Source organism: Tiliqua scincoides, chromosome 12 (assembly GCF_035046505.1).
Source record: "Tiliqua scincoides isolate rTilSci1 chromosome 12, rTilSci1.hap2, whole genome shotgun sequence".
Lineage (NCBI taxonomy): Eukaryota > Metazoa > Chordata > Lepidosauria > Squamata > Scincidae > Tiliqua > Tiliqua scincoides.
This window is the reverse complement of record NC_089832.1, coordinates 15,013,521-15,035,980: the sequence shown is the minus strand read 5'-3', so window position 1 is coordinate 15,035,980 and position 22,460 is coordinate 15,013,521. Positions and strand designations below refer to the sequence as shown.

The 22,460-nt window shown below is 45.9% G+C and overlaps 1 protein-coding gene across 2 annotated transcripts in view; it reads left to right on the top strand.

Moving 5' to 3' along the window:
* The window catches only part of TENM1 (teneurin transmembrane protein 1), a 277,961-nt gene that overhangs the window by 217,693 nt on the left and 37,808 nt on the right, over window positions 1-22,460 (top strand). For both annotated transcript variants that reach the window (XM_066640043.1, XM_066640042.1), the window contains 3 exons: window positions 1,338-1,492; window positions 14,849-15,215; window positions 20,400-20,910. In XM_066640043.1, coding sequence (XP_066496140.1) covers window positions 1,338-1,492; window positions 14,849-15,215; window positions 20,400-20,910 — 1,033 coding nt within the window. The remainder of the gene's footprint in view (window positions 1-1,337; window positions 1,493-14,848; window positions 15,216-20,399; window positions 20,911-22,460) is intronic.

Here is a 22,460-nt window from a genome sequence, read left to right as displayed (position 1 = left end):
ACCTACATCCCTAGGCCTAAAATGTCACCAGACATGTTGTCACAGTTTGCCCTCCCCCATAGCTATGATTTTTTCACTCTCTCAATATTTAGCTCAGGCTTAAATTGCTCAAGTAACCAGAAGTGTAAAGTTTCCTGTAGGAGAAGAAGATGCTCCTGGGTTTGGTTGAAGAGGCTGCTTTTAAAATTAATGTATGTCAAGAGCTTAAGAGATAAAGGTTCTAAACTACTATTTAACTTTAAATCAGGACTTGTCAACATTTGTTTGCCACTGCAGTGAGCCCTTGGTATCCACGGGGGATTTGTTCCAGGACCCCCGCCCCCATGGATACCAATTTCCATGAATAACATGATCCCAAAGGTGCCTGTATTGTATTTTAATGGTGTAATTTTAATTGTGTTGGTTGTTTGTCACTGGTATTGCCATTACATTCCATGACTTATGGCAACAGTTTTCAAACTCTAGGAGAGTTTGAACCGCAGTAAATTCTTGCGGGTGGGGGGGAGGCAGTGACGCTAAGGGGGCTGCAGGGACTGGGCTGTACTCACCAGTCCCTGCAGCAGTCTGTCGTGGGTACAGGAGGCCCATGGGAGTGACAACATGATTCTCACACTGGGTGACCCCAACCTTAGTGACATCTCCAACCCAGAGAGAGGGAACCCTGTTAGTCATATACATATACCTGTGGAATGACTCATTCATTATGAATTAATCTTCTTCCTAATTTAGTGACAGGGTTTATTCTACTGTGCAGCTGGTTGCATTTTGTGCAATGTGTTAATAAGGTACAGTGGGAACGAAGTTTTTATTTGCAGGCTGTTTTTAGAAGATCTTAACCTATTTTAGAAAAAAAAAAATCTGATTGCAAACCGCTTCAAACTGTGTGAGAGACAGCATCGGAGATGTTTTAGGTAGCAGATATATTGATATATAAGATGGCATTGAGCTTCATGGGAGCTCAGTTTGAATCCAAGTTGTGATCAGTAGATTGGACTGAAGTTTTGTGTTTTCAGAAAAAGTAATTGCTTTGACCTCTTTCTCTACTGTTGCTTCATCCATGACAGTAAAGAGTGTTAATTAAGATCTGGAATTTTCTGTGGGCCCGCTGAAGTGTGTAGCTCTCTTAAAAATGGATTGGTGAATTTGAACGACAAAAAAAGAACCAATTAAAATGAAAACAGGATTTATGTTTGTCTCTCTGCTTGTTTTTTTTCTTCTTTTTCCTTTTTTGGATTAAATTGGGGAAAACCAAAGGAAGGAAGCAACATCAGCATTTATTTTTTCTAACTCTGTAGCAGCTAAATTATTGCTAAATTTGCTCTCCTGATTCCCAACAGGTATCACCGTGGATAAGCACAGCTTCATCTACTTTGTTGACGGCACCATGATTCGGAAGATTGATGGGAACGGCCTGATCACGACATTAATAGGCTCCAACGGTCTCACGTCAACGCAGCCCCTGAGCTGTGACGCGGGAATGGACATCACTCAGGTAGACGCAAATGGTTTCTATACGTGGTTGCTGTTCACCATAGAAGCACAGTCCACTTTATCTGCCAGGATTAGATGCTAAAGAACACTCTGAACAAACAAGAAATTTTCAATCATGCCTCCCAGAGATGATTGTGCAACAGCTTATTTTGAGCTCATTCATATAAGTGCACTGTTCAGGGCAAATGTGACTCTGGCTTTATGTAAAGCTACATGCTTTATGAATTGTTTCTCTCCAGTATTTGTATTCTTTTTAACAGCATCAACAAAACTATGTTTGCAAGGAGCTACTATTGTCTTACTTGTATTAAGCCATTTCTGCCCAACATTGCATATATGGAACAGGGATGAAGTGATATAGGTGGCACTGGCATAGTCCCCGTCCCCCCCAGCAACCCAAGGGGCATTTTTGGCTACTGAAGGTCTCCTCGGGGAGAAGGTTCCCTTGCCCCAGAGTAAGCCGCAGCAACCGTATGGGTAGAGTGGAAATGGAAAAGGTGCAAAAGAGAGCGACTAAGATGATTACTGGGCTGGGGCACCTTCCTGATGAGGAAAGGCTACGGTGTTTGGGCCTCTTCAGCCTTGAAAAGAGGTGCCTGAGGGGGGTCATGATTGAGACGTACAAAATTATGCAGGGGATGGACAGAGTGGATAGGGAGATGCTCTTTACACTCTCGCATAACACCAGAACCAGGGGACATCCACTCAAATTGAGTGCTTGCCATCTTTAAAGAGACACATCAAGAAACAGCCACTGGTAGGGATGCTGTGAAGAGGGATTAATGCTGTCCCACTGCTAAATAGCACTTTAAAAGATGCCTCTTTTAGATGCCACATCTCAAAAAAGACATAGTGGAAATGGAAAAGGTGCAAAAGAGAGCAACTAAGATGATTTATGGGCTGGGGCACCTTCCTTATGAGGAAAGGCTACGGCGTTTGGGCCTCTTCAGCCTAGAAAAGAGACGCCTGAGGGGGGACATGATTGAGACATACAAAATTATGCAGGGGATGGACAGAGTGGATAGGGAGATGCTCTTTACACTCTCACATAACACCAGAACCAGGGGACATCCACTAAAATTGAGTGCTGGGAGAGTTAGAACAGACAAGAGAAAATATTTCTTGACTCAGCGTGTGGTTGGTCTGTGGAACTCCTTGCTACAGGATGTGGGGATGGCGTCTGGCCTGGACGCCTTTAAAAGGGGAGTGGACAGTTTCTGGAAGAAAAATCCATTACAGGTTACAAGCCATGATGCGTATGTGCAACCTCCTGATTTTAGAAATGGGCTGTCAGTATGCCAGATGCAAGGGAGGGCACCAGAATGAAGTCTCTTGTTATCTGGTGTGCTCCCTGGGGCATTTGGTGGGCCGCTGTGAGATACAGGAAACTGGACTAGATGGGCCTATGGCCTAATCCAGTGGGGCTGTTCTTATGTTCTTATGGCTGCTGCAAAGATTACAAGACAGTGTGTGTGAAGTCTTTTGCACATTTTTCTTAGTGACTTAATGCTGTATATACTGATGGAAAGAAACCTAATTTTCTTCACTTTTGATTTCTGTCTAAAAACATTTAAACTGGAACCCTAGCATTGAGTCTAATTGCTAGATGCTGGATCTGTGGATTGGACAAGTTTCTGGAGGAAAAGTCCATTACGGGTTACAAGCCATGATGTGCAGCCTCCTGATTTTAGAAATGGGCTATGTCAGAATGCCAGATGCAAGGGAGGGCACCAGGATGAGGTCTCTTGTTATCTGGTCTGCTCCCTAGGGCACTTGGTGGGCCGCTGTGAGATACAGGAAACTGGACTAGATGGGCCTATGGCCTGATCCAGTGGGGCTCTTCTTATGTTCTTATGTAGGTATTTGAAAATGATGTTATTTATTTTACTTAGAAATAAACCCATTGTGTTTAGTACAGAGCATTCTTAACCTACCCTGGTAAAGCCAGTGCTGTATCCAAATGCAGGTTAGAAGCAAGCTAGAGGTCACTTTAGAGTAAGGGGACATTTCCCCCTTATCCCGTGCAACATTCCAAACTGTCCTATGGGGATACTTGGAACTGCATCCGCTATTTAGCTGGTGCAAATCCAAAAAACCCGTGTAGGGCTGCCCGGGACAGAGGCTGGGGTTAGGATATGGTGTATGCTGCTGCCATCAATACCATCCTCTCCTGGACCCAATCCTCCCCCATTTCACCCTCCTCCCACTCAGAAATGCCCCCTCCCCAACTCTGGTCCACCTTCCCACCACCCTTTCCCACCCTACTGTGCCAGTTTGTGCCCTACCTCAAGAGCCAGCGCAGGGGGCTTTGCACCAGAACTACATGCTGTTAGGATTGAGCAGTAAACCTGTCTCACTCACTAGAAAGAAACACATTCTAGCTATGGGACAATTCAGGCTTGTGCCAGCTTATCACTGGGGCCCCATTTTGCTGAATCTCATCACCTTGGCCAGCAAACTGTTACTCTGCACATGCCCGATCTTGTCCTGATCTCGGAAGCTAAGCAGGGTCAGACCTGGTTAGCTACTTGGTATGGGAGACCGCCTGGGAGAGCCGGGTGCTGTAGGCTTCTACCCATGATCTCGGAAGCTAAGCAGGGGTCAGGGCCTGGTTAGTACTTGGATGGGAGACCGCCTGGGAATAAGACGCCGGGTGCTGTAGGCTTACACCAGAACTACAGGCTGTAGGATGAGCAGTAACCTGGTCTAGTACTTGGATGGAGACCTTGCTGGGAATACAGGCAGTGCTGTCCAGGCTTCCTCTAGCCCATGATCTCGGAAGCTAAGCAGGGTCAGCCTGGTTAGTACTTGGATGGGAGACCGCCTGGGAATACCGGGTGCTGTAGGCTTACTACCATGATCTCGGAAGCTAAGCAGGGTCAGGCCTCTGGTTAGTACTTGGATTCGGGAGACCGCCTGGGAATACCGGGTGCTGTAGGCTTCTAACCATGATCTCGGAGAGCTAAGCAGGGTCAGGCCTGGGTTCAGTACTCTGGATGGGAGACCGCTGGGAATACCGGGTGCTGTAGGCTTCTACCATGATCTCGGAAGCTAAGCAAGGGTCAGGCCTGGTTAGTACTTGGATGGAGACCGCCTGGGAATACCGGGTGCTGTAGGCTTCTACCATGATCTCGGAAGCTAAGCAGGGTCAGGCCTGGTTAGTACTTGGATGGAGACCGCCTGGGAATACCGGGGTGCTGTAGGCTTATACCATGATCTCGGGAAGCTAAGCAGGTCAGGCTGGTTAGTACTTGGATGGGAGACCGCCTGGGAATACCGGTGCTGTAGGCTTCTTACCATGATCTCGGAAGCTAAGCAAGGGTCAGGCCTGGTTAGTACTTGGATGGGAGACCGCCTGGGAATACCGGGTGCTGTAGGCTTATACCATGATCTGGGAAGCTAAGCAGGGTCAGGCCTGGTTAGTACTTGGATGGGAGACCGCCTGGGAAGTACCGGGTGCTGTAGGCTTCTACCATGATCTGGGAAGCTAAGCAGGGTCAGGCCTGGTTAGTACTTGGATGGGAGACCGCCTGGGAGATACCGGGTGCTGTAGGCTTATACCATGATCTGGGAAGCTAAGCAGGTCAGGCCTGGTTAGTACTTGGATGGGAGACCGCCTGGGAATACCGGGTGCTGTAGGCTTATACCATGATCTGGGAAGCTAAGCAGGGGTCAGGCCTGGTTAGTACTTGGATGGGAGACCGCCTGGGAATACCGGGTTGCTGTAGGCTTCTACCATGATCTGGGAAGGCTAAGCAGGGGTCAGGCCTGGTTAGTACTTGGATGGGAGACCGCCTGGAAGTACCGGGTGCTGTAGAGGCTTATACCATGATCTGGGAAGCTAAGCAGGGTCAGGCCTGGTTAGTACTTGGATGGGAGACCGCCTGGGAATACCGGGTGCTTGTAGGCTTCTACCATGATCTGGGAAGCTAAGCAGGGTCAGGCTGGTTAGTACTTGGATGGGAGACCGCCTGGGATACCGGGTGCTGTAGGCTTCTACCATGATCTGGGAAGCTAGAGCAGGGTCAGGCCTGGTTAGTACTTGGATGGGAGACCGCCTGGGAGATACCGGGTGCTGTAGGCTTTCTACATGATCTGGGAAGCTAAGCAGGGTCAGGCCTGGTTAGTACTTGGATGGGAGACCGCCTGGGAATACCGGGTGCTGTAGGCTTCTACCATGATCTGGGAAGCTAAGCAGGGTCAGGCCTGGTTAGTACTTGGATGGGAGACCGCCTGGGAATACCGGGTGCTGTAGGCTTCTACCATGATCTGGAAGCTAAGCAGGGTCAGGCTGGTAGTACTTGGATGGGAGACCGCTGGAATACCGGGTGCTGTAGGCTTATACATGGAGTCAGGCTGGTTATACTTGGATGGGAGACCGCCTGGGAATACCGGGTGCTGTAGGCTTCTACCATGATCTGGGAAGCTAAGCAGGGTCAGGCCTGGTTAGTACTTGGATGGGAGACCGCCGTGGGAATACCGGGTGCTGTAGGCTTCTACCATGATCTGGAAGCTAAGCAGGGTCAGGCCTGGTTAGTACTTGGATGGGAGACCGCCTGGGAATACCGGGTGCTGTAGGCTTCTACCATGATCTGGGAAGCTAAGCAGGGTCAGGCCTGGTTAGTACTTGGATGGGAGACCGCCTGGGAGTACCGGGTGCTGTAGGCTTATACCATAGTCTTTCAAGGCTGAAGGTTGCCAACCATTTTGTTCTGTGTAGGTGGATCAGGCCCAGGAAGGGGCATGGAATTCAGTGTCTGCCACAGCGGCTGATTCTGGTCCCCTCCTGGGCCTGATCCACCTTCCCCCCCATCTATTGTTAGTGTTTGTGCAAATAATGGCTTGGGCTTAAAGCTCTGTTCCTGTCCCCCCCCCCCCCCCAACCATGGTCCTATACCAGAAATTGAAAAAAGAAAGAGAGATCAAGATAAATGAAGAAAATAAAAATAAACTAGGTTGGGCCACCTGTGGCTGCTGTTGCCAAAAGGAAAAAGGCATGTTTGAAAGCAAAGTTATCAAGTTACCTTATGAGGGAAAGCTAGTCTGGCCCCCGAGAGCCATGTTATAAGGGTAAATGTGCAACTCCTGTTTAACTGGAATATTGTGTGTTCCTCTTACAAGGCTGCCTTAACTGACACACTTCATCTCTGAAAAGCCCTTGGAGCGACTTCCTGGTCACAGCAATCCTTTTGCTAAACCACCGGGCTCCATTTTCTGAAGCCCCATCACCTTAAATCACATCGAGCCTTTCCAGTTATGCCATTGCTGGCATTTAATTAACATTGCAATAAGATGTTAATCCCTGTCCCCTCGCACACTGCTTAGTGCGAATCAGCCCTGAAGCCCCCCTTGATAAAGAGAACGCTATAGATGGCCTCCAGTTCTTTTAGACATGTTTATTTAAAACACATAAGGGAGAAATCAGACAACCTTCCAACTCCCATCTCCCCCCCCCCCACCAGTCTCCCTAATGTGGAATAATTCTACTAGATGTAGGGCCCAATCCTATCCAGTTTTCCAGCACCTGTGTAGTCACAATGCAGCCCCATATGTTCCCATACCTTAAGGAGGCCTCCGTGACTGCTGTCCTACCACAGGAGGCAGTGCCTGACCCATTGGCACAGCTGCACGGGCACTGTAAAATTGAATAGGATTGGGCCCTGAGGCTGCAATCCTAACTGCACTTTCCTGAGAGTAAGCCCCATTGAACAAAATAGGACTTACTGCTGAGTAGACCTGGTTAGGATTGTGCCCTGAGAGTGTAGCAAGAGAACTCTTACCATGCTATGAAACCCAACAGTGTTTCATAGCATGGTAACACAGTGTGTGCCGGTGGCTGTCACAACTTTTCAAGTTTCCCAACACAACTGCAAGTTGCTTTGGCATTCCTGCAATCAGGGCCTGATCGCTTTAATCTCGCCTGTGTATGATTTAAAAATGTTTGACATGCTGTTGCTTGAGTAGAAAAGTTTCATCAGTGCCAATTTGCAACCCAGTCAAATTATTCTGTCACCCAGTGGGAAGCCCTGATTGCAGAGGTCTGGGGGGCTACACAGCACTTTCTATGGCATTGGCCACAGTCATCAGATTTTTTCCCCCCTCTCTATATCTAAAAGCCCTCAAGAGATTCTCAGTCTGTCACATAAATTACATTAACGCTGTGCACTAAATATTGAATCGCAAATACTAACTTGCTAACTTGCTATGTTTTTAATTTACATTTTGTTGATTTCCACACATATTTGTCAGTCAATAACACTCACTTTAAACAACTCAGTTAAAATCCCTTTTAAAAAAAAAAATCTCAATTTTATTCCACAACTAACCAGTCCTGTTCCACGCAGTCCTTGTAATTCCAGGTCCTCTTCCCGAAATGGCACACTTCCCGAAGTGTGGCAGACAGGAAGTTCTAGAGCAGCGGTTCTCAAACTTTTTGGTCTACGGAATGCTTTAGGAATCTCAAGGAACCCCAGAGCACCAACCCATGCGTGGAGTGGTGAAGCTCCCAGCCGCCAATGCTAAAGAGCTGAAACATGAGAAAGGAGAACTGCAAACAGGGTTGGTGGGAGAGATGGACAAGCTAAAGGGGGAGTGGTTGCCATTTATGGAGTGCTTGTGGAGCCCTGAAAGGGTCTCAAGGAGCCCTTGGAGCACATTTTGAGAAACAGTGTGCTAAAGCATCTCCAATATCTATTCTTTTCCATACTTCCTCTTTCTTACTATCTTCCCCTTCTTTTACCAGTCCAGGGAGTGGGTAGTGACCAAGGCTGTGGGAATATTTCACACCCCAGGCCCTGGGAGATCTTGGGCCAACCTTGCCTGTGTTCACTTTTAGTACTATGTAGAACTTATTTCTTAGTTTAAAATGAACATGAGCCATTAGTGTGATGCGGCTGCAAAGAAGGCAAATGCAATTTTAAGTCTGCATTAGTAACTTCTAAGTCACGAGCAGTTCTGGTTCCGCTTTACTCCTTATTGATCAGACCTCACCTGGAGTACCGTCTCCAATTCTGGGCATCTCAGTTTAAGAAAGATGCAGTCAAACTGGAGCTGTTCCAGGGTAAAGAACAAGGATCATCAGAGAGCTGGAGCCCTGCAAGGAAAGGTTGAGGGAACTCGGTATGTTTAGCCTGCAGAAGACAGAGAGAGCCCAATCCTATGCATGTCTACTCAGAAGTAAGTCCAATTGTCCTCACTGTGGCTTACTCCCAGGTAAGTGTGGATCAGATTGGGTCCTGGGATTCTTCAAATGCCTGAAGGGCTATCATATGGAAGAAGGAACAAATTTGTTCTCAAATCCCTCTTAGAGTAAAACTAGATCCAGTGGGTACAAACTGCAAGAGAAGAGATTTTGGCCGGACATCAGGAAGAAATTCTTGACAGGGTGGTTTAGGAGTGGAAAAGATTGCTGAGGGAGGTGGTGGCGGCGTCTCCTTCACTGGTGACCTTCAAGCAGAGGCTTGACTTGCACTTGCTGGAGATGCTGTAGGAAGATTTCCTCCAAGACTTGGACTAGGTGACCTTGTGGGTCCCTTCCAGCGCTATGATTCTGTTATATGTGACTTTTCAATGTGCATTTTTCCAAAGTGAGAAACAAAAATTTAAAGAAAAACAGCCCAGTGACTTCAACATCAAATTATCAAAACATCATCTTGAAATGATCATGGCAGAGCAGAGCAAACATTTTAACAAATGAACAACTTGATCGCACATTGAAAACGGAAGTAATTTTTCCTGCTTGTGCAAGCCCCAGCAAGTGGATAAAGAGAAAGAAAGATTCCAAGGTGGGCATCACATGGCATACTTTACACTCCTGGATGCTACCAAAAAAGAGACTGAGTGTTGCAACAGCAGTCACATCAGCTCCTTCCTGGTATAGCCCCAGCACCGAATAGCACAGTAAGTCCTTTGCGCTGTTCTAAAAGGTTATTTGACAGTGTGGTTGTTCTTAGTAGCAGACCATTAGCGTAGCAATCAAGAGAGCCTGTCTCCATTGGTGTCTAAACAAAAAGCAACAGTTGTAAGTGAGGAAGAGATAAAGGTGAAACATAGCTCCTTAAATGGGAAAATGCAGCATCACTTACTGATCAATGCCTAGAGCGCATTTTCGCAAACACCATTATATTGTGCTGGCCTACAAATTGCTGTAGGCGCATTTGAGAGGGGAAGTCGAAACCTTCTGGTATGCTTCTGGAACAAAACTGTAGGACTAAAACTTTCAAAGTAACTACTCCCAAAATAGCTATCCCGTACAACACAATCTGTGCTATCCTGTTCTAACAGCACAATCCTATGCTAACTTACTCCCAGGAAAGTGTTATAGGATTGCAGGTTTACTGCAGCCGTGCTGGTGGAGTGCATTGCTGCAGTGCAGTGGAAGTGGGGATGATCAGGAGGCCTGGCACTTACTTCTCTGTAGGCCGCCTGATGGTCTATGGGTCTTCTCCTTGGACCCATGTTAGATATATAGTTGGTATAAGGGAGTGAGAGAGGAGAGAAAGGGAGTGGTGCAGGCCAAAAAATGAGATATGAGATCCTGTGTGTGTCTTTGCCTCCGAAATCCTCATCTTCTACTTTGCTCCCTGCACTCCCCAGAACCTTGGAACATCCTCAAACCTCCCCCTCCCTGCCCCCAGCATCAGCACCTGTGGAACCTCCTGTTTGTGGCCAGCAGTTACCACAAACAGCAGTACTCAACAACAGCCCAACTTTCCTGCAAGCTTAAAGGATCTTGCGCTGTCTGAACACTATATCCAGCAACTCAATGCCCCAGTAGGATTAGGGCACAATCCTAACCAAGCACTAAAGTAAGGGCAATGCAGTTTGGAGGTAAGGGAATACACATTCCCCTACCTTAAGGAGGCTTCTGTGACTGCCACCCAACTACAGGATGCAGCACATGCCCCACTGAAACAGCTATGTCAGTGCTAGAAAGTTGGTTAGGATTTGGGCCTAGTGTCTTGGGTATCTTGATTTTATCGGCTAGCGCCTGCATGTTACCATTGCTGCCCCAAATAGCTCCGACAGCAAGGGACTGCTTACATGGTGCGTTGTGGCACTTGATGTACTTTCCACACCGCCCCCCCAGCTATGCTACTGCTATAATCTTAAATGTTTTGGTTTATCTCCAGGATTGTAACTCATATTAAAAGTTAGGAGTAATGAATGCTCCTTTTGGGGGCCCAGGACAACAACATAATTGCAAAGATCTTCACCTTAATCAGTTGGGTATGGCAAAGCTTATACTCCTGTTGGCAACCTTCAGTCTCGAAAGACTCTGGTATCGCGCTCTGAATGGTGGTTCTGGAACAGCGTCTAGTGTGGCTGAAAAGGCCGATTCGGGAGTGACAATCCCTTCCACACTGGGAGCAAGTGCAGTCTGTCCCTGGTCTGTCTCCCTGGCTATGGGCCTTCCTTCTTTGCCACTTTGCCTCAGACTGCTGGCAAAGTGTCTCTTCAAACTGGGAAAGGCCATGCTGCACAGCCTGCCTCCAAGCGGGCCGCTCAGAGGCCAGGGTTTCCCACCTGTTGAGGTCCACTCCTAAGGCCTTCAGATCCCTCTTGCAGATGTCCTTGTATCGCAGCTGTGGTCTACCTGTAGTATCAGAAAATTCAGAGTCTGTTCTGTTACTTGGGGAAGCAGGGAGACCTGATGGTCTTCTCACCTCTGCTTTTTTTTTTTTAAGTTAAAAGCATCCCTCAGTTTACAGTATACAGGGGTCTGAGTTATGGATGCCTGGGGGCATAAAATTGCTTGAAATTGTGCAATTATGGTTGTACATCCATTACAATATAATCCATTACATAGGTTATGTTTTATGATGTCCTTTGGGCTTTATTTTACAAATTCAAATCAGAGCATTTTCCTTACTGTTCAGGCTATTACTCAGCAGTACGCACTCCTCATCGTTCTCTTCTAGAGTTGTGCAAGAAAAAAGATGTTGTTTTCTTATTCAATTCCTCGTTGTTACTAAAACACTTGTTGACTTCCCTGTTAATTCATAAAAATCGCATTGCTTTCACACTGATCTGTGGTTCTGTTCATTTTTATAACTTCCATTGGTTTTTATTTAATATTGATTTAAGCGAGAGGCTGAGGTGCAGCAAACGTTAAATATTTTCTGTTAAATGAGCTTGAGATTTTTATGAGGTTGTAGTCTGACTTTTAAAGGTCCAGTGTGTCAAATATTTATACCGTGTCTCCGGGGCTTGTGCAAAGCTGAGAATTGTGGTTTAATTTGAAGCAGGGTGTGAAACCAGAGTTTGGATTTAGTGTCACATCCTGGTTTGGAAGCCAGACTCCTGCACAGGATGGATTTGTCATTAAATCGTAGAACCAGAGATGGAAGGGACCTGCTAGGTCATCAAGGCCAGCCCCCTGCCAGTGCAAGCAATCCTCAGCTACAACATCCCCAAGAGAGGACTATACACCCTCTGCTTCAAGGCTTCCAATGACAGAGAGCATACTACCTTCTGAGGGAGACTGCCCCACTGCCGAACAGTTCATCAGGAAGTTCTTCCTAATGTTTAATCACAATCTCATTTCTTGTAATTTTAGCATACTTATCCTGGTCCATCTATCTTCCATACGATAGCCCCTCAGATATTTGTAGATAGATACCATGTCACCTCTTCACTGCAGTAGTTTAACTGAGGGGTGACCCCACCAGTTTAACCCCCTCTAGCTATGCTACTGCTTCACTATTCTCTAAACACACCCAATTCCTTCAATCCTCATTCCTTTCTGCAGATGTTTGTAACATCAGAGTTAACTTTCAATAAGAAGGCAAAATAATTTTCAACCGTCAATTTTTTCCCCCCATTATTGCCATTAGTATCAAGAGTCCTCTTAACCACGACTTGGGAGGGGAGGCAAATGGGATTTATGAGTTCATTTTATATTCTCCCCCCCCCCGACATAATTTCCTAAACAGTATATTAACTTTATGAAGAGGTAACTTCAACCCAAAGCTCATTATTTTCCATGCTAGCAAAATGAAATAAGTATCGTTAAGACTAGACTGTGTCCAAGCGGCTCATCCCATCCATCTTCATTGTGGAATACGACTACCACCTGCCACACTGGTGAGGGCAACCACATTCATCTTGATGCTGGGTAGCAATATTATTTCGGTCTGGATAAAAAGAAGGAATCGTAGTCACCTAATGAGCACTCCTAATTTCGTCAGGCACCAGGCATACGCAGTCAGGTTAAGACATTATAGCCATATTAACCTCATTTGGTTGAAATATCAATTAACTCAGGCTTATGCACATTTCGCTGTCCTAAATGGTAGACCTATTCTTGAGTATATATAGCAGCCATTTTCAACCACTGTGCCGTGGCACACTGGTATGCCGCGAATAGTCACCAGGTGTGCTGTGGGAATTTGGGAGAGAGTCATTCATTAGTAGGGCCACTGGAGGATGTGAGCCCCCCCCATTGACAGCACATTGTGCCTTGTCAATTGTAAAAAAAAAAAAAAAAAACTGATGGTGTGCCTTTACCATATTATTGCCTTGCCAGTGTGCCGTGAGGTGAAAAAGGTTGAAAATCACTGATATATGGGGTGCTGAATATAAAAATAGTATTGGTTTTGCCTGATTGGCTTTAGTTTAGGAGGTACAGCATAATCACCTGGGAAAGGGGGCAGCCCTCAGAAGGGGGGGACCCTGTGGTCCTGGCCCCAGGTGACACAGGGGCCAGAATCGCCAATGGCAGTTACACATAGTGTGAACTAGAGAGAGAGAAAATTGTCTAGTGGCAGTTTTCCTTGTTCAATGTCACCGGCTGTGTTTGGCTGTCTTGAGTCATGTGGCAGAGTAAAAATGCTTTTTAAAACATCCGTTAAAATAATGGCCAATTTGTCTGGTGCAATCAAAGGATGCTACACATTTTGTGTCTATATTCTATATTCCATTTTTTTGTCCTGGGACAGCTTGTGGCAATAATTAGATATGAGTGTCCTCATGTCTGTTGACGAGCATTGGGGGCTGTCAGCACCACCTTGGACAGTTTGAACAGTGACTAGCATGTTGTGGAAAATTTCGGAGTGATGCTGTCTACCCAGATTTGTTTTTGTTTATTTGCCTGAGTTGCCTGAAGGATAATAATGTGCACACCTTCTCGGGGATTGCTGGGTAACTGGCTGGCTTGAATGCCAGAGGACAGGAGATCCCATTGGTATTCAGTGTTTTCAGGCGCACAGTAGGAAAAGGTTATCCAAGTCACACTAATTGTCATGTCTGTGCAACCAAATCGCTATCCCCAAAGCCTCAATTACAGCAGAACAACAGCAACAGTTAAGCATTTGGATTCATGTCTGTTTAGTGCCTTGCACCACTTAACAAACATGCAGTGAGAGACTGGGGTAGACATGAGCATTCTGGAGCTTCCGAAATCTGGACCTACTGAACAGAAAACCGTCCCCAGGTGTTCTGTGCTGAGCTGATCCTTGGCCACTTTGGCCGTGACTTAAAGTGCATTTCAGGTCACTGTGACTTTAAAGGACACAGCAGGCAGCATAAAACTTGTTGGTTGATGTATTGCCCTTCCTCCAAGGAGCTCAGGGTGCTGTGCATCGTGTTTGTTTTTTTTTCCTCCTTGTGTCCTTACAACAACCCTGTGAAGTAGTTAAGGCTGAAAAAGAGTGACTGGCCCAAGGTCACTCAGGTAGCTTCAGGGCTGAGCAGGGATTTGAACCTGGATCTTCCAGGCCTAAGTCCAATTCCAGTTCCTCCACCCCACTTTCAATAATATTTGTGCATTTATTGCACAATTTCCTGCAGTGCTTCCCAAACTCCTACAAGAGAGCTCTGTAAGTATCTGGAGAGGAGGGGCTATTGTAGCAGTGAGTTCCCCAGGATCATGCTGGTGCCGGGGAGGGGGCTTTTGCCCCCCTGGGGGAGTGCCAGACTGGGGGGGGGATGTGTGGAGAGCCCTGCAGTCACCTCTGTTAAAACCACTTCTTGTTTTTGTACAAAAGCCAGAAGTGGTTTTTGATCATGTTTTTTACGTTAACAGAGGCCTGGGGAGCCCTGTAGAGGTGTCTCCAGAGCTCCCACACCCCCTGGAGGCCGGTACTCCCCACGATAATTACAAAAAAGACCCTCCCACCCCCGCGGCAGCAGCACTCCTCTCTCCCCCATTTCCACCCCTTATTAAATGGGCAGGGAGAAATGCTTCCCTGGCTAGTGGGTCATGACCCACCAGTTTGGGAGCCACTGACTTATTGTGTAATGCAACTGAAGTTCATTTCTTCATCAATAACTATTAACACTTCTTGCAGGAAATGGAAACGAATGAGGAAACCATCTTCCTTAAATCTGTTATTTAATCTTTTTCTTTTCCCTGTAGGTCCGCTTAGAGTGGCCAACAGACCTTGCCGTGAACCCCCTTGACAACTCATTATACGTCCTGGACAACAACATTGTGCTCCAAATCTCCGAAAACAGGCGTGTGCGAATTATCGCGGGCCGCCCCATTCACTGCCAGGTGCCGGGCATAGACCACGTTTTAGTCAGCAAAGTGGCGATCCATTCCACCCTTGAGTCTGCCAGAGCCATCAGCGTCTCTCACAGCGGAATACTCTACATTGCTGAGACGGACGAGAGGAAGATCAACCGCATCCAACAGGTCACAACCAATGGCGAGATCTCAGTCATTGCTGGCGCACCGACGGATTGTGACTGTAAGATTGACCCCAATTGTGACTGTTTCTCGGGTAAGTAGACATCTTTGTCCATTGAGCAGGAATTTCCTTCTCCTATAGAGGCTTCTTCATATGCTCAGATCACACATATTTTGCTGTCTTAAAAGTTAGGCCTATTCCTGCATATATATAGGGTGCTGATTCCAACAATGGCACCATTTTGCCCTATCATATCTAGTTTCAGAAACACGACATAGCTTCATTAGTCAGTGATTCAAGCAGCCTTCTTGTGAGGAAGCCTATGCCATGGGTTCCTTGTGAGGGAGCTTCTTGAACCATTCACCTTATGGAACTCAATACCATTAGAGGCTTGTAAAGTCCCCAATCTGTACTTCTTTTTGGTGTACTGTAAAAACTTTCAGGTTTCACTCAGCTTTTGGTGGATGATTTTCTTGGTTGCTGATTTACTTGTTTGGCTTTACTGAGATGGTTGTGTTTGTTTTTATAGTGTTTTGTTAGTGCAACTTGTTTTTATGTTTTATGTTTTATGTGATTGCTTTAATGTTTTAATTCTCTGTGTGCTGCCTTGGGCTGCTCCCTGGGTAGGGCAGCCAGGATAGAAATGTTTAAATTTGTTTGAAAACAACATATTGACAAAATATATCAATTTCTGCAGCATATGTAACCACAGGGGGCTTAGGAGGCCTGCCTCCCCCCGAGGCATATTTCAACCGCCTTCCCCAAACTGTTCAGCCTCATTTTTTTTTTAAAAGGAAGATATGAGAGAGAACATGCTGGCAAAGAGTGCTCCTTACTGCCAAGGAAAGAGCCTGTATACACAAAAAAAAATAACCAGTGCCAAGATACGAGCATCTCAGACTGAAGGGGTCATTGTAGGAATCATGTAGGTCAGTGGGCAGGAGGTGTGAATCCTGCTGGAAATTTTGGCTTGGTATGGCTTTGACCAAGCCCTCCAGCCATCCGTTTCCCTCCCAATCTTTCACTTACTCTTCCCTGGAATGGCACACCCTCTTTTCTCTGCTTCCTGGCTTTGCTTCTTCTTCCTGTTAATATCCTCTTTCTTTCTTTTTCAAAATGCATCACACATGCCTCCTCCTTACTGGCCTGGAACAGCGCTTGCCAAACCATGGCCCTCAGGCCAGTTCTGGTGCCTGGGCCAATCCTTCCCCATTGTGTATGACTCTTACCGTTCTGTGTGGCTGCTGATAATTTCGCACGCCAATCTCATCAGAAAGCTGCGCCGGGCAGCCGCTTCCACGGCCTGTTGGCTCTGCACCCCAATTTTGGGGTAGAAGAGGCTGCCCGGAACGACTTTCTGACCTCATGTTGGCATCCTTCAGTCTCGGAAGACTGTGGTATCGCGCTCTGAATGGTGGTTCTGGAACAGAGTGTCCTCTCCAGTGCGCGAAGCCTGGGTCAAGTAGATATGGAGGATAGACTGTTACCCACGAAGCAAATCCCCCCTCTCCACATCGCTGAAATGGTCCAATGGAAAGGCAGAGGCCAATACGGTTGGTTCCAGCGGCATCGCAGGAGTTGCCAGAACGTGACTGTGTTCAGCCATGAACTGCCTCAGGGACTCCCGCTCCAGATTTTGCCTGGAGGTTGACTCCTGAAGCCTTTTCCATAACTGGATGAAGCCACAATGTTTGGGAGGTTCCCTGAGGGCTGGGGGATAAGAATAGGCCCTCAGTTTGGCTGTACTTGTAACAGCCGACTAAACAGCCACCGGGTAGATGGGACTTGTTAGCCTGGGAAGGCAGCTCATCTGAGAGAAGGAAAACTCTGACTTTCTGACCAGCTTGCAAGAAAAGAAGCGAGCAAGATAAGGAGCAGCCACGTGGAACAGTAAGCACCATGCACAACGGGGAAGGCTTTTTGGAAACCCAGCGTTTCGACGGTTTGGAGACCGCTGGTCTGGAAAGAAAGAAGGGATCGAAGAACACAGTAGCTTTGGATTGGCCAATTCTGGGGAGAAAATAAAGAGGAACCACGGGCTCCTGGCCATGCCTGACCTCCCTGCATTTGCTAGCTGTGTGGTTCTTGAATTCTAAACAGAATTTCCGCTCACTTGATGCACTGGTAAACTTATGCAGCTTATCAGACAAACTCTGGCAAGGAACTCTGACAAGCGTTGTTGCTGTTGACAGCTTGACCTAGCGGGTTATTTCTTGCAAGCTTATCATGCTGAAAGAACAAAGGACGTAATGCTCTGAAAAAGTCTTAATACTGAAATGTGAAATTTGAGAATGCCCAGAATTGAACGCCTGTGACATTCCATTCCAAGCAGTGTTGTTTGTAAACGCGAGGCTGGACTTTGCAAGGTTCCATAACTCTACTTTAGACCTTATTCTGGCTGTTTGCCGTGTCAAAACCGAGCTGGTTTGATGCATACAGTCCTACAGCACGGGAGGGCAATTTAATTAGCAGCATGGACGCCGTCATCCTCTCCGCTGTGCAATGCAGTGCCTCTTGCACAGGGCACAGTCGACATGCTGCAAAACAGATTTTAGGTCAAGAAGAGCCACATTAGCATAATTGTAGAATTAGATTGGTCGGCAAAAATGAAACCATTACCCAGCTGGGGCATTGTTGGCGCACTGAAAGGAGTGTGGCTCCCACTGATGCTAAAGTTGTCATGATCAGAACACATCATTTGACATCCGCCGTAGAGCAGAGGAGGAGGGAGACCCAACTGCTTTTGGTCCAGTGCTGATAGTTTAGTCAACGTGTCAAATCCTGCAGCAACAGGGAAAGAGGAAGATTTAGTTGTCAATGAAAGAACTCTGCGGGGCTGCAAAATCACATTGTTAGGAACTGCCTTGAATTGAGTTAGACTTAGTACATCTGGCCCAGTACAATGGCTAGTAGTGACCCTCCAGGGGGTCTTTTTGTGTCTTTTCTGGGGGTGCCAGGGATATAACCTGGGCTCTTCTGCATGCAAAGCAGTTCTCTCTTCCACTGACTTATGGCCCCAATTTTGTTTAGTGTCCTATAGGACTGATACACTGAAATGGGTTTGGTAATGAAACATTGGGTTTGGTAATGAAACAATGGGTTTGGTAATGAAAGCGCCCTACAGGTAGACCACAGCTGCGATACAAAGACATCTGCAAGAGGGATCTGAAGGCCTTAGGAGTGGACCTCAACAGGTGGGAAACCCTGGCCTCTGAGCGGCCCGCTTGGAGGCAGGCTGTGCAGCATGGCCTTTCCCAGTTTGAAGAGACACTTGGCCAACAGTCTGAGGCTAAGAGGCAAAGAAGGAAGGCCCATAGCCAGGGAGACAGACCAGGGACAGACTGCACTTGCTCCCAGTGTGGAAGGGATTGTCACTCCCGAATCAGCCTTTTCAGCCACACTAGACACTGTTCCTGAACCACCATTCAGAGCGCGATACCAGAGTCTTTTGAGACTAAAGGTTGCCAACATGTAAAATGAAACATTAATTGCTTTAGTGTTGTGGGATTAACGTCCACAAGAAATCCGGAGCCCTTTGTTGAGTAGAAAAGTGCATATAGAAAGAGAGGAATGTCGATTACACTTCCTAGCCCATCCTTGACTACTGTGCATTGATTGTGACTTCACTGCAGAGTCCTGTGTGTATGAATTGCAACACATTCCGTTAATTCAGTTTGCACTTTTGGGTTTCTTCAGTTAATAAGATCCATTTGTGAGAAACGAAGTTTATTGACACCCCCACTATATTCTAGAGATAGAATTGCAACATCATAGGTGTCTATGCTGGTCCATTAGAAGAGAAATCCACAGTCCCTACCAGGGTTGGCTAGAATCAACCAAAAAATAACTAGGTAGCAAGCTTTCAGACCCTATTGGATTCTTCATTCGGCTAGATCAGGGTTGTCAAACATAAGGCCTGCGGGCTAGACGTGGACTGCAGAAGCTCTTTAACCAGTCTGTGGGCTCTCCCAGGACCACCTTCAGGAGTTCTCAGCTGTTGAGCTGTGCTGAAGTGTTACTGCTTAAAGGGCAGCCCACGTGACAATTGGGCTCTCTCATATCTTGAAAATATGATCAAGAATTGCCTATTTTCTCTTCTGTCATTTGCAGCTAAAGTTCCTAACTGAGACAAAAGTGCTTGTTTCTGGTCATGACGTCACTTCCTGCTTATTGTCATAACTTCTGGACCTCAGCGGACATCGTGTCTGCTCTTTGGTTCGCTGTATGAAATTGGTTTGACAACCCTGAGCTAGATGGTCAGTGAAAGACAGGATGGAGAAATAGAAAGAATGTAATATGGGTTCCCCTACAGCCTACAGTTTGTAAAACCAAGATCATTTAGGAAGTTTATATGTAGACTCAGCCTACATATATGTAAACTTCATATAAAGTTTATATGAATCAACCTCTGAAGCTTGTGAAGCAGTTTCAGTACATACCTAGGACTATTTAGATAATGAAAGCAAAAACTGGTTGACCCCCCCTCTCCCAGTCTAGAAATATAGCTTTTCAAGGCATGATAGATAAGAGGTGGAAGAAAACGGTTTTATTTTTTTCACAGATTTCAGTGTTTTCCAAAGGTAGAAGTGCAGAAAGCGTTGTTATGTGTTTTTATTCAAAATTTACATTATAATTATAAATGATAATTGCTTTAAAAGTGTACTAGATTGGTGATATAGGTGGTATAGTGTCTGCAGATGGAATCACAGTCATGATCCATGCAAAAAACCCCCCCCCCATTAAATAATAAATACATTTTTAAACAGATTTTTTTTAAAACAAAAATAAGACGTGCAGAAAGTGGTGTTATGTGTTTTTATTTCATTACGGGTAGATCACCCCTTATCCGGACATCTGAAACACAGACTATTCCAAAATCTGGGCATTTTTGTCTAAGACTTTTTAACTTTCTGTAGAGTGAACACTAGAAGGTCTTGTGCTCTTTCCCACATACAGTGCAGGTACAGGCTGTAGTTTCTGTTCTCTGCTCTCTGGTGTGTACCTGTATAGATTTTGTTGAAAGGTACCCAAGAGGCCAGCAGATACCCATATGGGTAACAGTGGAAAAAAAGCAAGAGGAAGCATTTCTCATTATCTTTATGCAACTATTCTGAAATTCAGAAAAATCCAAAATCCAGGCACTTTTCCATCCCGAGCAGTCCGGATAAGGGGCATTCAACCCATATCACCGTTTTCTCCCCTCTTTAGTGATAGCTATTTCTCAATCTGTGATTAGTTAAGCAGAGTGCAGACTAATCCTCTTCTATCCTTTTGCAGGTGATGGTGGTTATGCCAAAGACGCGAAGCTGAAAGCTCCCTCCTCTCTGGCCGCATCTCCCGATGGCACTTTGTACATAGCTGACCTTGGCAACATACGTATCCGTGCGGTCAGTCAGAATAAGGCTCGTCTCAACGACATGAACATTTACGAGATTGCATCCCCAGCGGACCAGGAGCTGTATCAGTTCACGAGCAACGGGACTCACCTGCACACCCTCAATCTCATTACCAGAGACTACATGTACAATTTCACATTCAACGGAGATGGCGATCTTGGCACCATTACCAACAGCAATGGGAATTCTGTTCATATTCGCCGAGATGCCAGTGGTTTGCCCCTCTGGCTGGTGATGCCTAGGGGCCAAGTGTATTGGCTGAGCATAAGCAGCAATGGAATCCTCAAAAGAGTTTACACCCAAGGCTACAACTTGGCCCTCATGACTTATCCCGGCACCACAGGTCTTCTAACAACCAAAAGTAACGAGTATGAATGGACAACGGTGTATGAGTAAGTGATCTTCAAACTTTTCCTCTGGGTCTGTCAGGGGCATCAATAGGGTTTGTGTCACCCGGTACAAGAACGCATTGCATCACCCCTATGATAGACCTCCTCCCATAACAGACCATACAGAATAAATTACAAGGTCATACACACAGCCTAAATGCAGTGGCATCAGTGGGTTGGGGTAACTCCATTAACTTTATTTAAGTATTTATTTGAATATATAACAGTATAGGTCACCCATCAAATCAGTCACCAACAAAAAACCAGTGGCCCACTTGATGACACACATAACTGAATAAGAGTTCTAGTATCATGTCTGCTACAGGGAAATGAGAGCTCATACTAACACCTGATTGGTTCCCTGCTGTGTCATAATAGCATCTCATTGGCAGAACTTTCAGTCTCGCTGGTCAGTTTTGAGTTAAAGAAATCCACTTTTTGTTACCTAAGGCACTTGTGTTTTCCTTTTCTGGTTAATTGGTCATAGCCTTTGTTAGAATACAGATAATTCAACACAGTTTATTTCACTGCATTCTGCATGAAATTATCTTTCCAGTCATATGTAACATGATGGTACTATTCATAAATACAAATTTTCCAAAAGGCTTCCCAAATTTTGGCCACTTGTGGTGTCAAGCTTCCCCAAGGGTGTCACCTGTGTGGTCTGGACACCTCCCCCCCACACACACTTCCTAGTGACGTCACTGGTGTCTGTGCTATCCTGAAGTCTCAGAATGGCAAACTCTTGACTTTTTTTTTTTCCAATTTTCAAAGCCATCTTTTCAGTAGTGCTCCACGATTCCAGAGGCTTTTATGTGGTTTTCTATTTGTAAACAGCAAAATAAAAAAAAAAAAAAAAAAGGAAATGCTTGGGGTTGGGAAAAATTTCTTGAAATAATCAAGGTGTGCAAGGTAGGTCTGCAGTTGCATTTTGTTTAATTAGAGCTGTAAGTTTCAATCAGTATAATTGGTAGATCCATCTGCTAAAGCTTTATGCACTGATGGAAACCAGTTCTAATCAATTGACAGAACTGCAAGTTAAGATGATGCTTGTTTATTTTAATGTTTTAAATGTTTTTTGGGCTCTGCTGTAATAGGCGGGTGTGTGTGTGTTCCTTCTGCAGAAGTGCAGAATGTGGTTTGGTTTGGAAAGAAGAATGCAGCTTCTTAAGAAGACTATCAGGTTTGGGGACAGGGTGGTGATTTCAAAAAGCAAGGTTTTATTCTCTCTGATTGCTGAGTTTTTACTTATTTCATAATATTTCAATCCCACCTTTCTTGCCTATCTAAACACACCCAGGAAGCTCAATGCAAGATAAAACAACAAGCGTAATGCAATACAGTCATACAAAGCAATAGCTAATTTCAATAGCCAACATAAAATCAAAGACACCCACTGAAAAATCACAGCTCAAGAGTGCGTGAAAGCTGGAAGTGTGTTCCAGCCTGCTGATCAGATCAATAATAAGCTTCAGGGAGACCTGCAGAGGGGGCTGCGGGCCTCCCAGACTCCGCCCCACATTTTGGGGTTTTAAAAAATCTATCCTATTGCC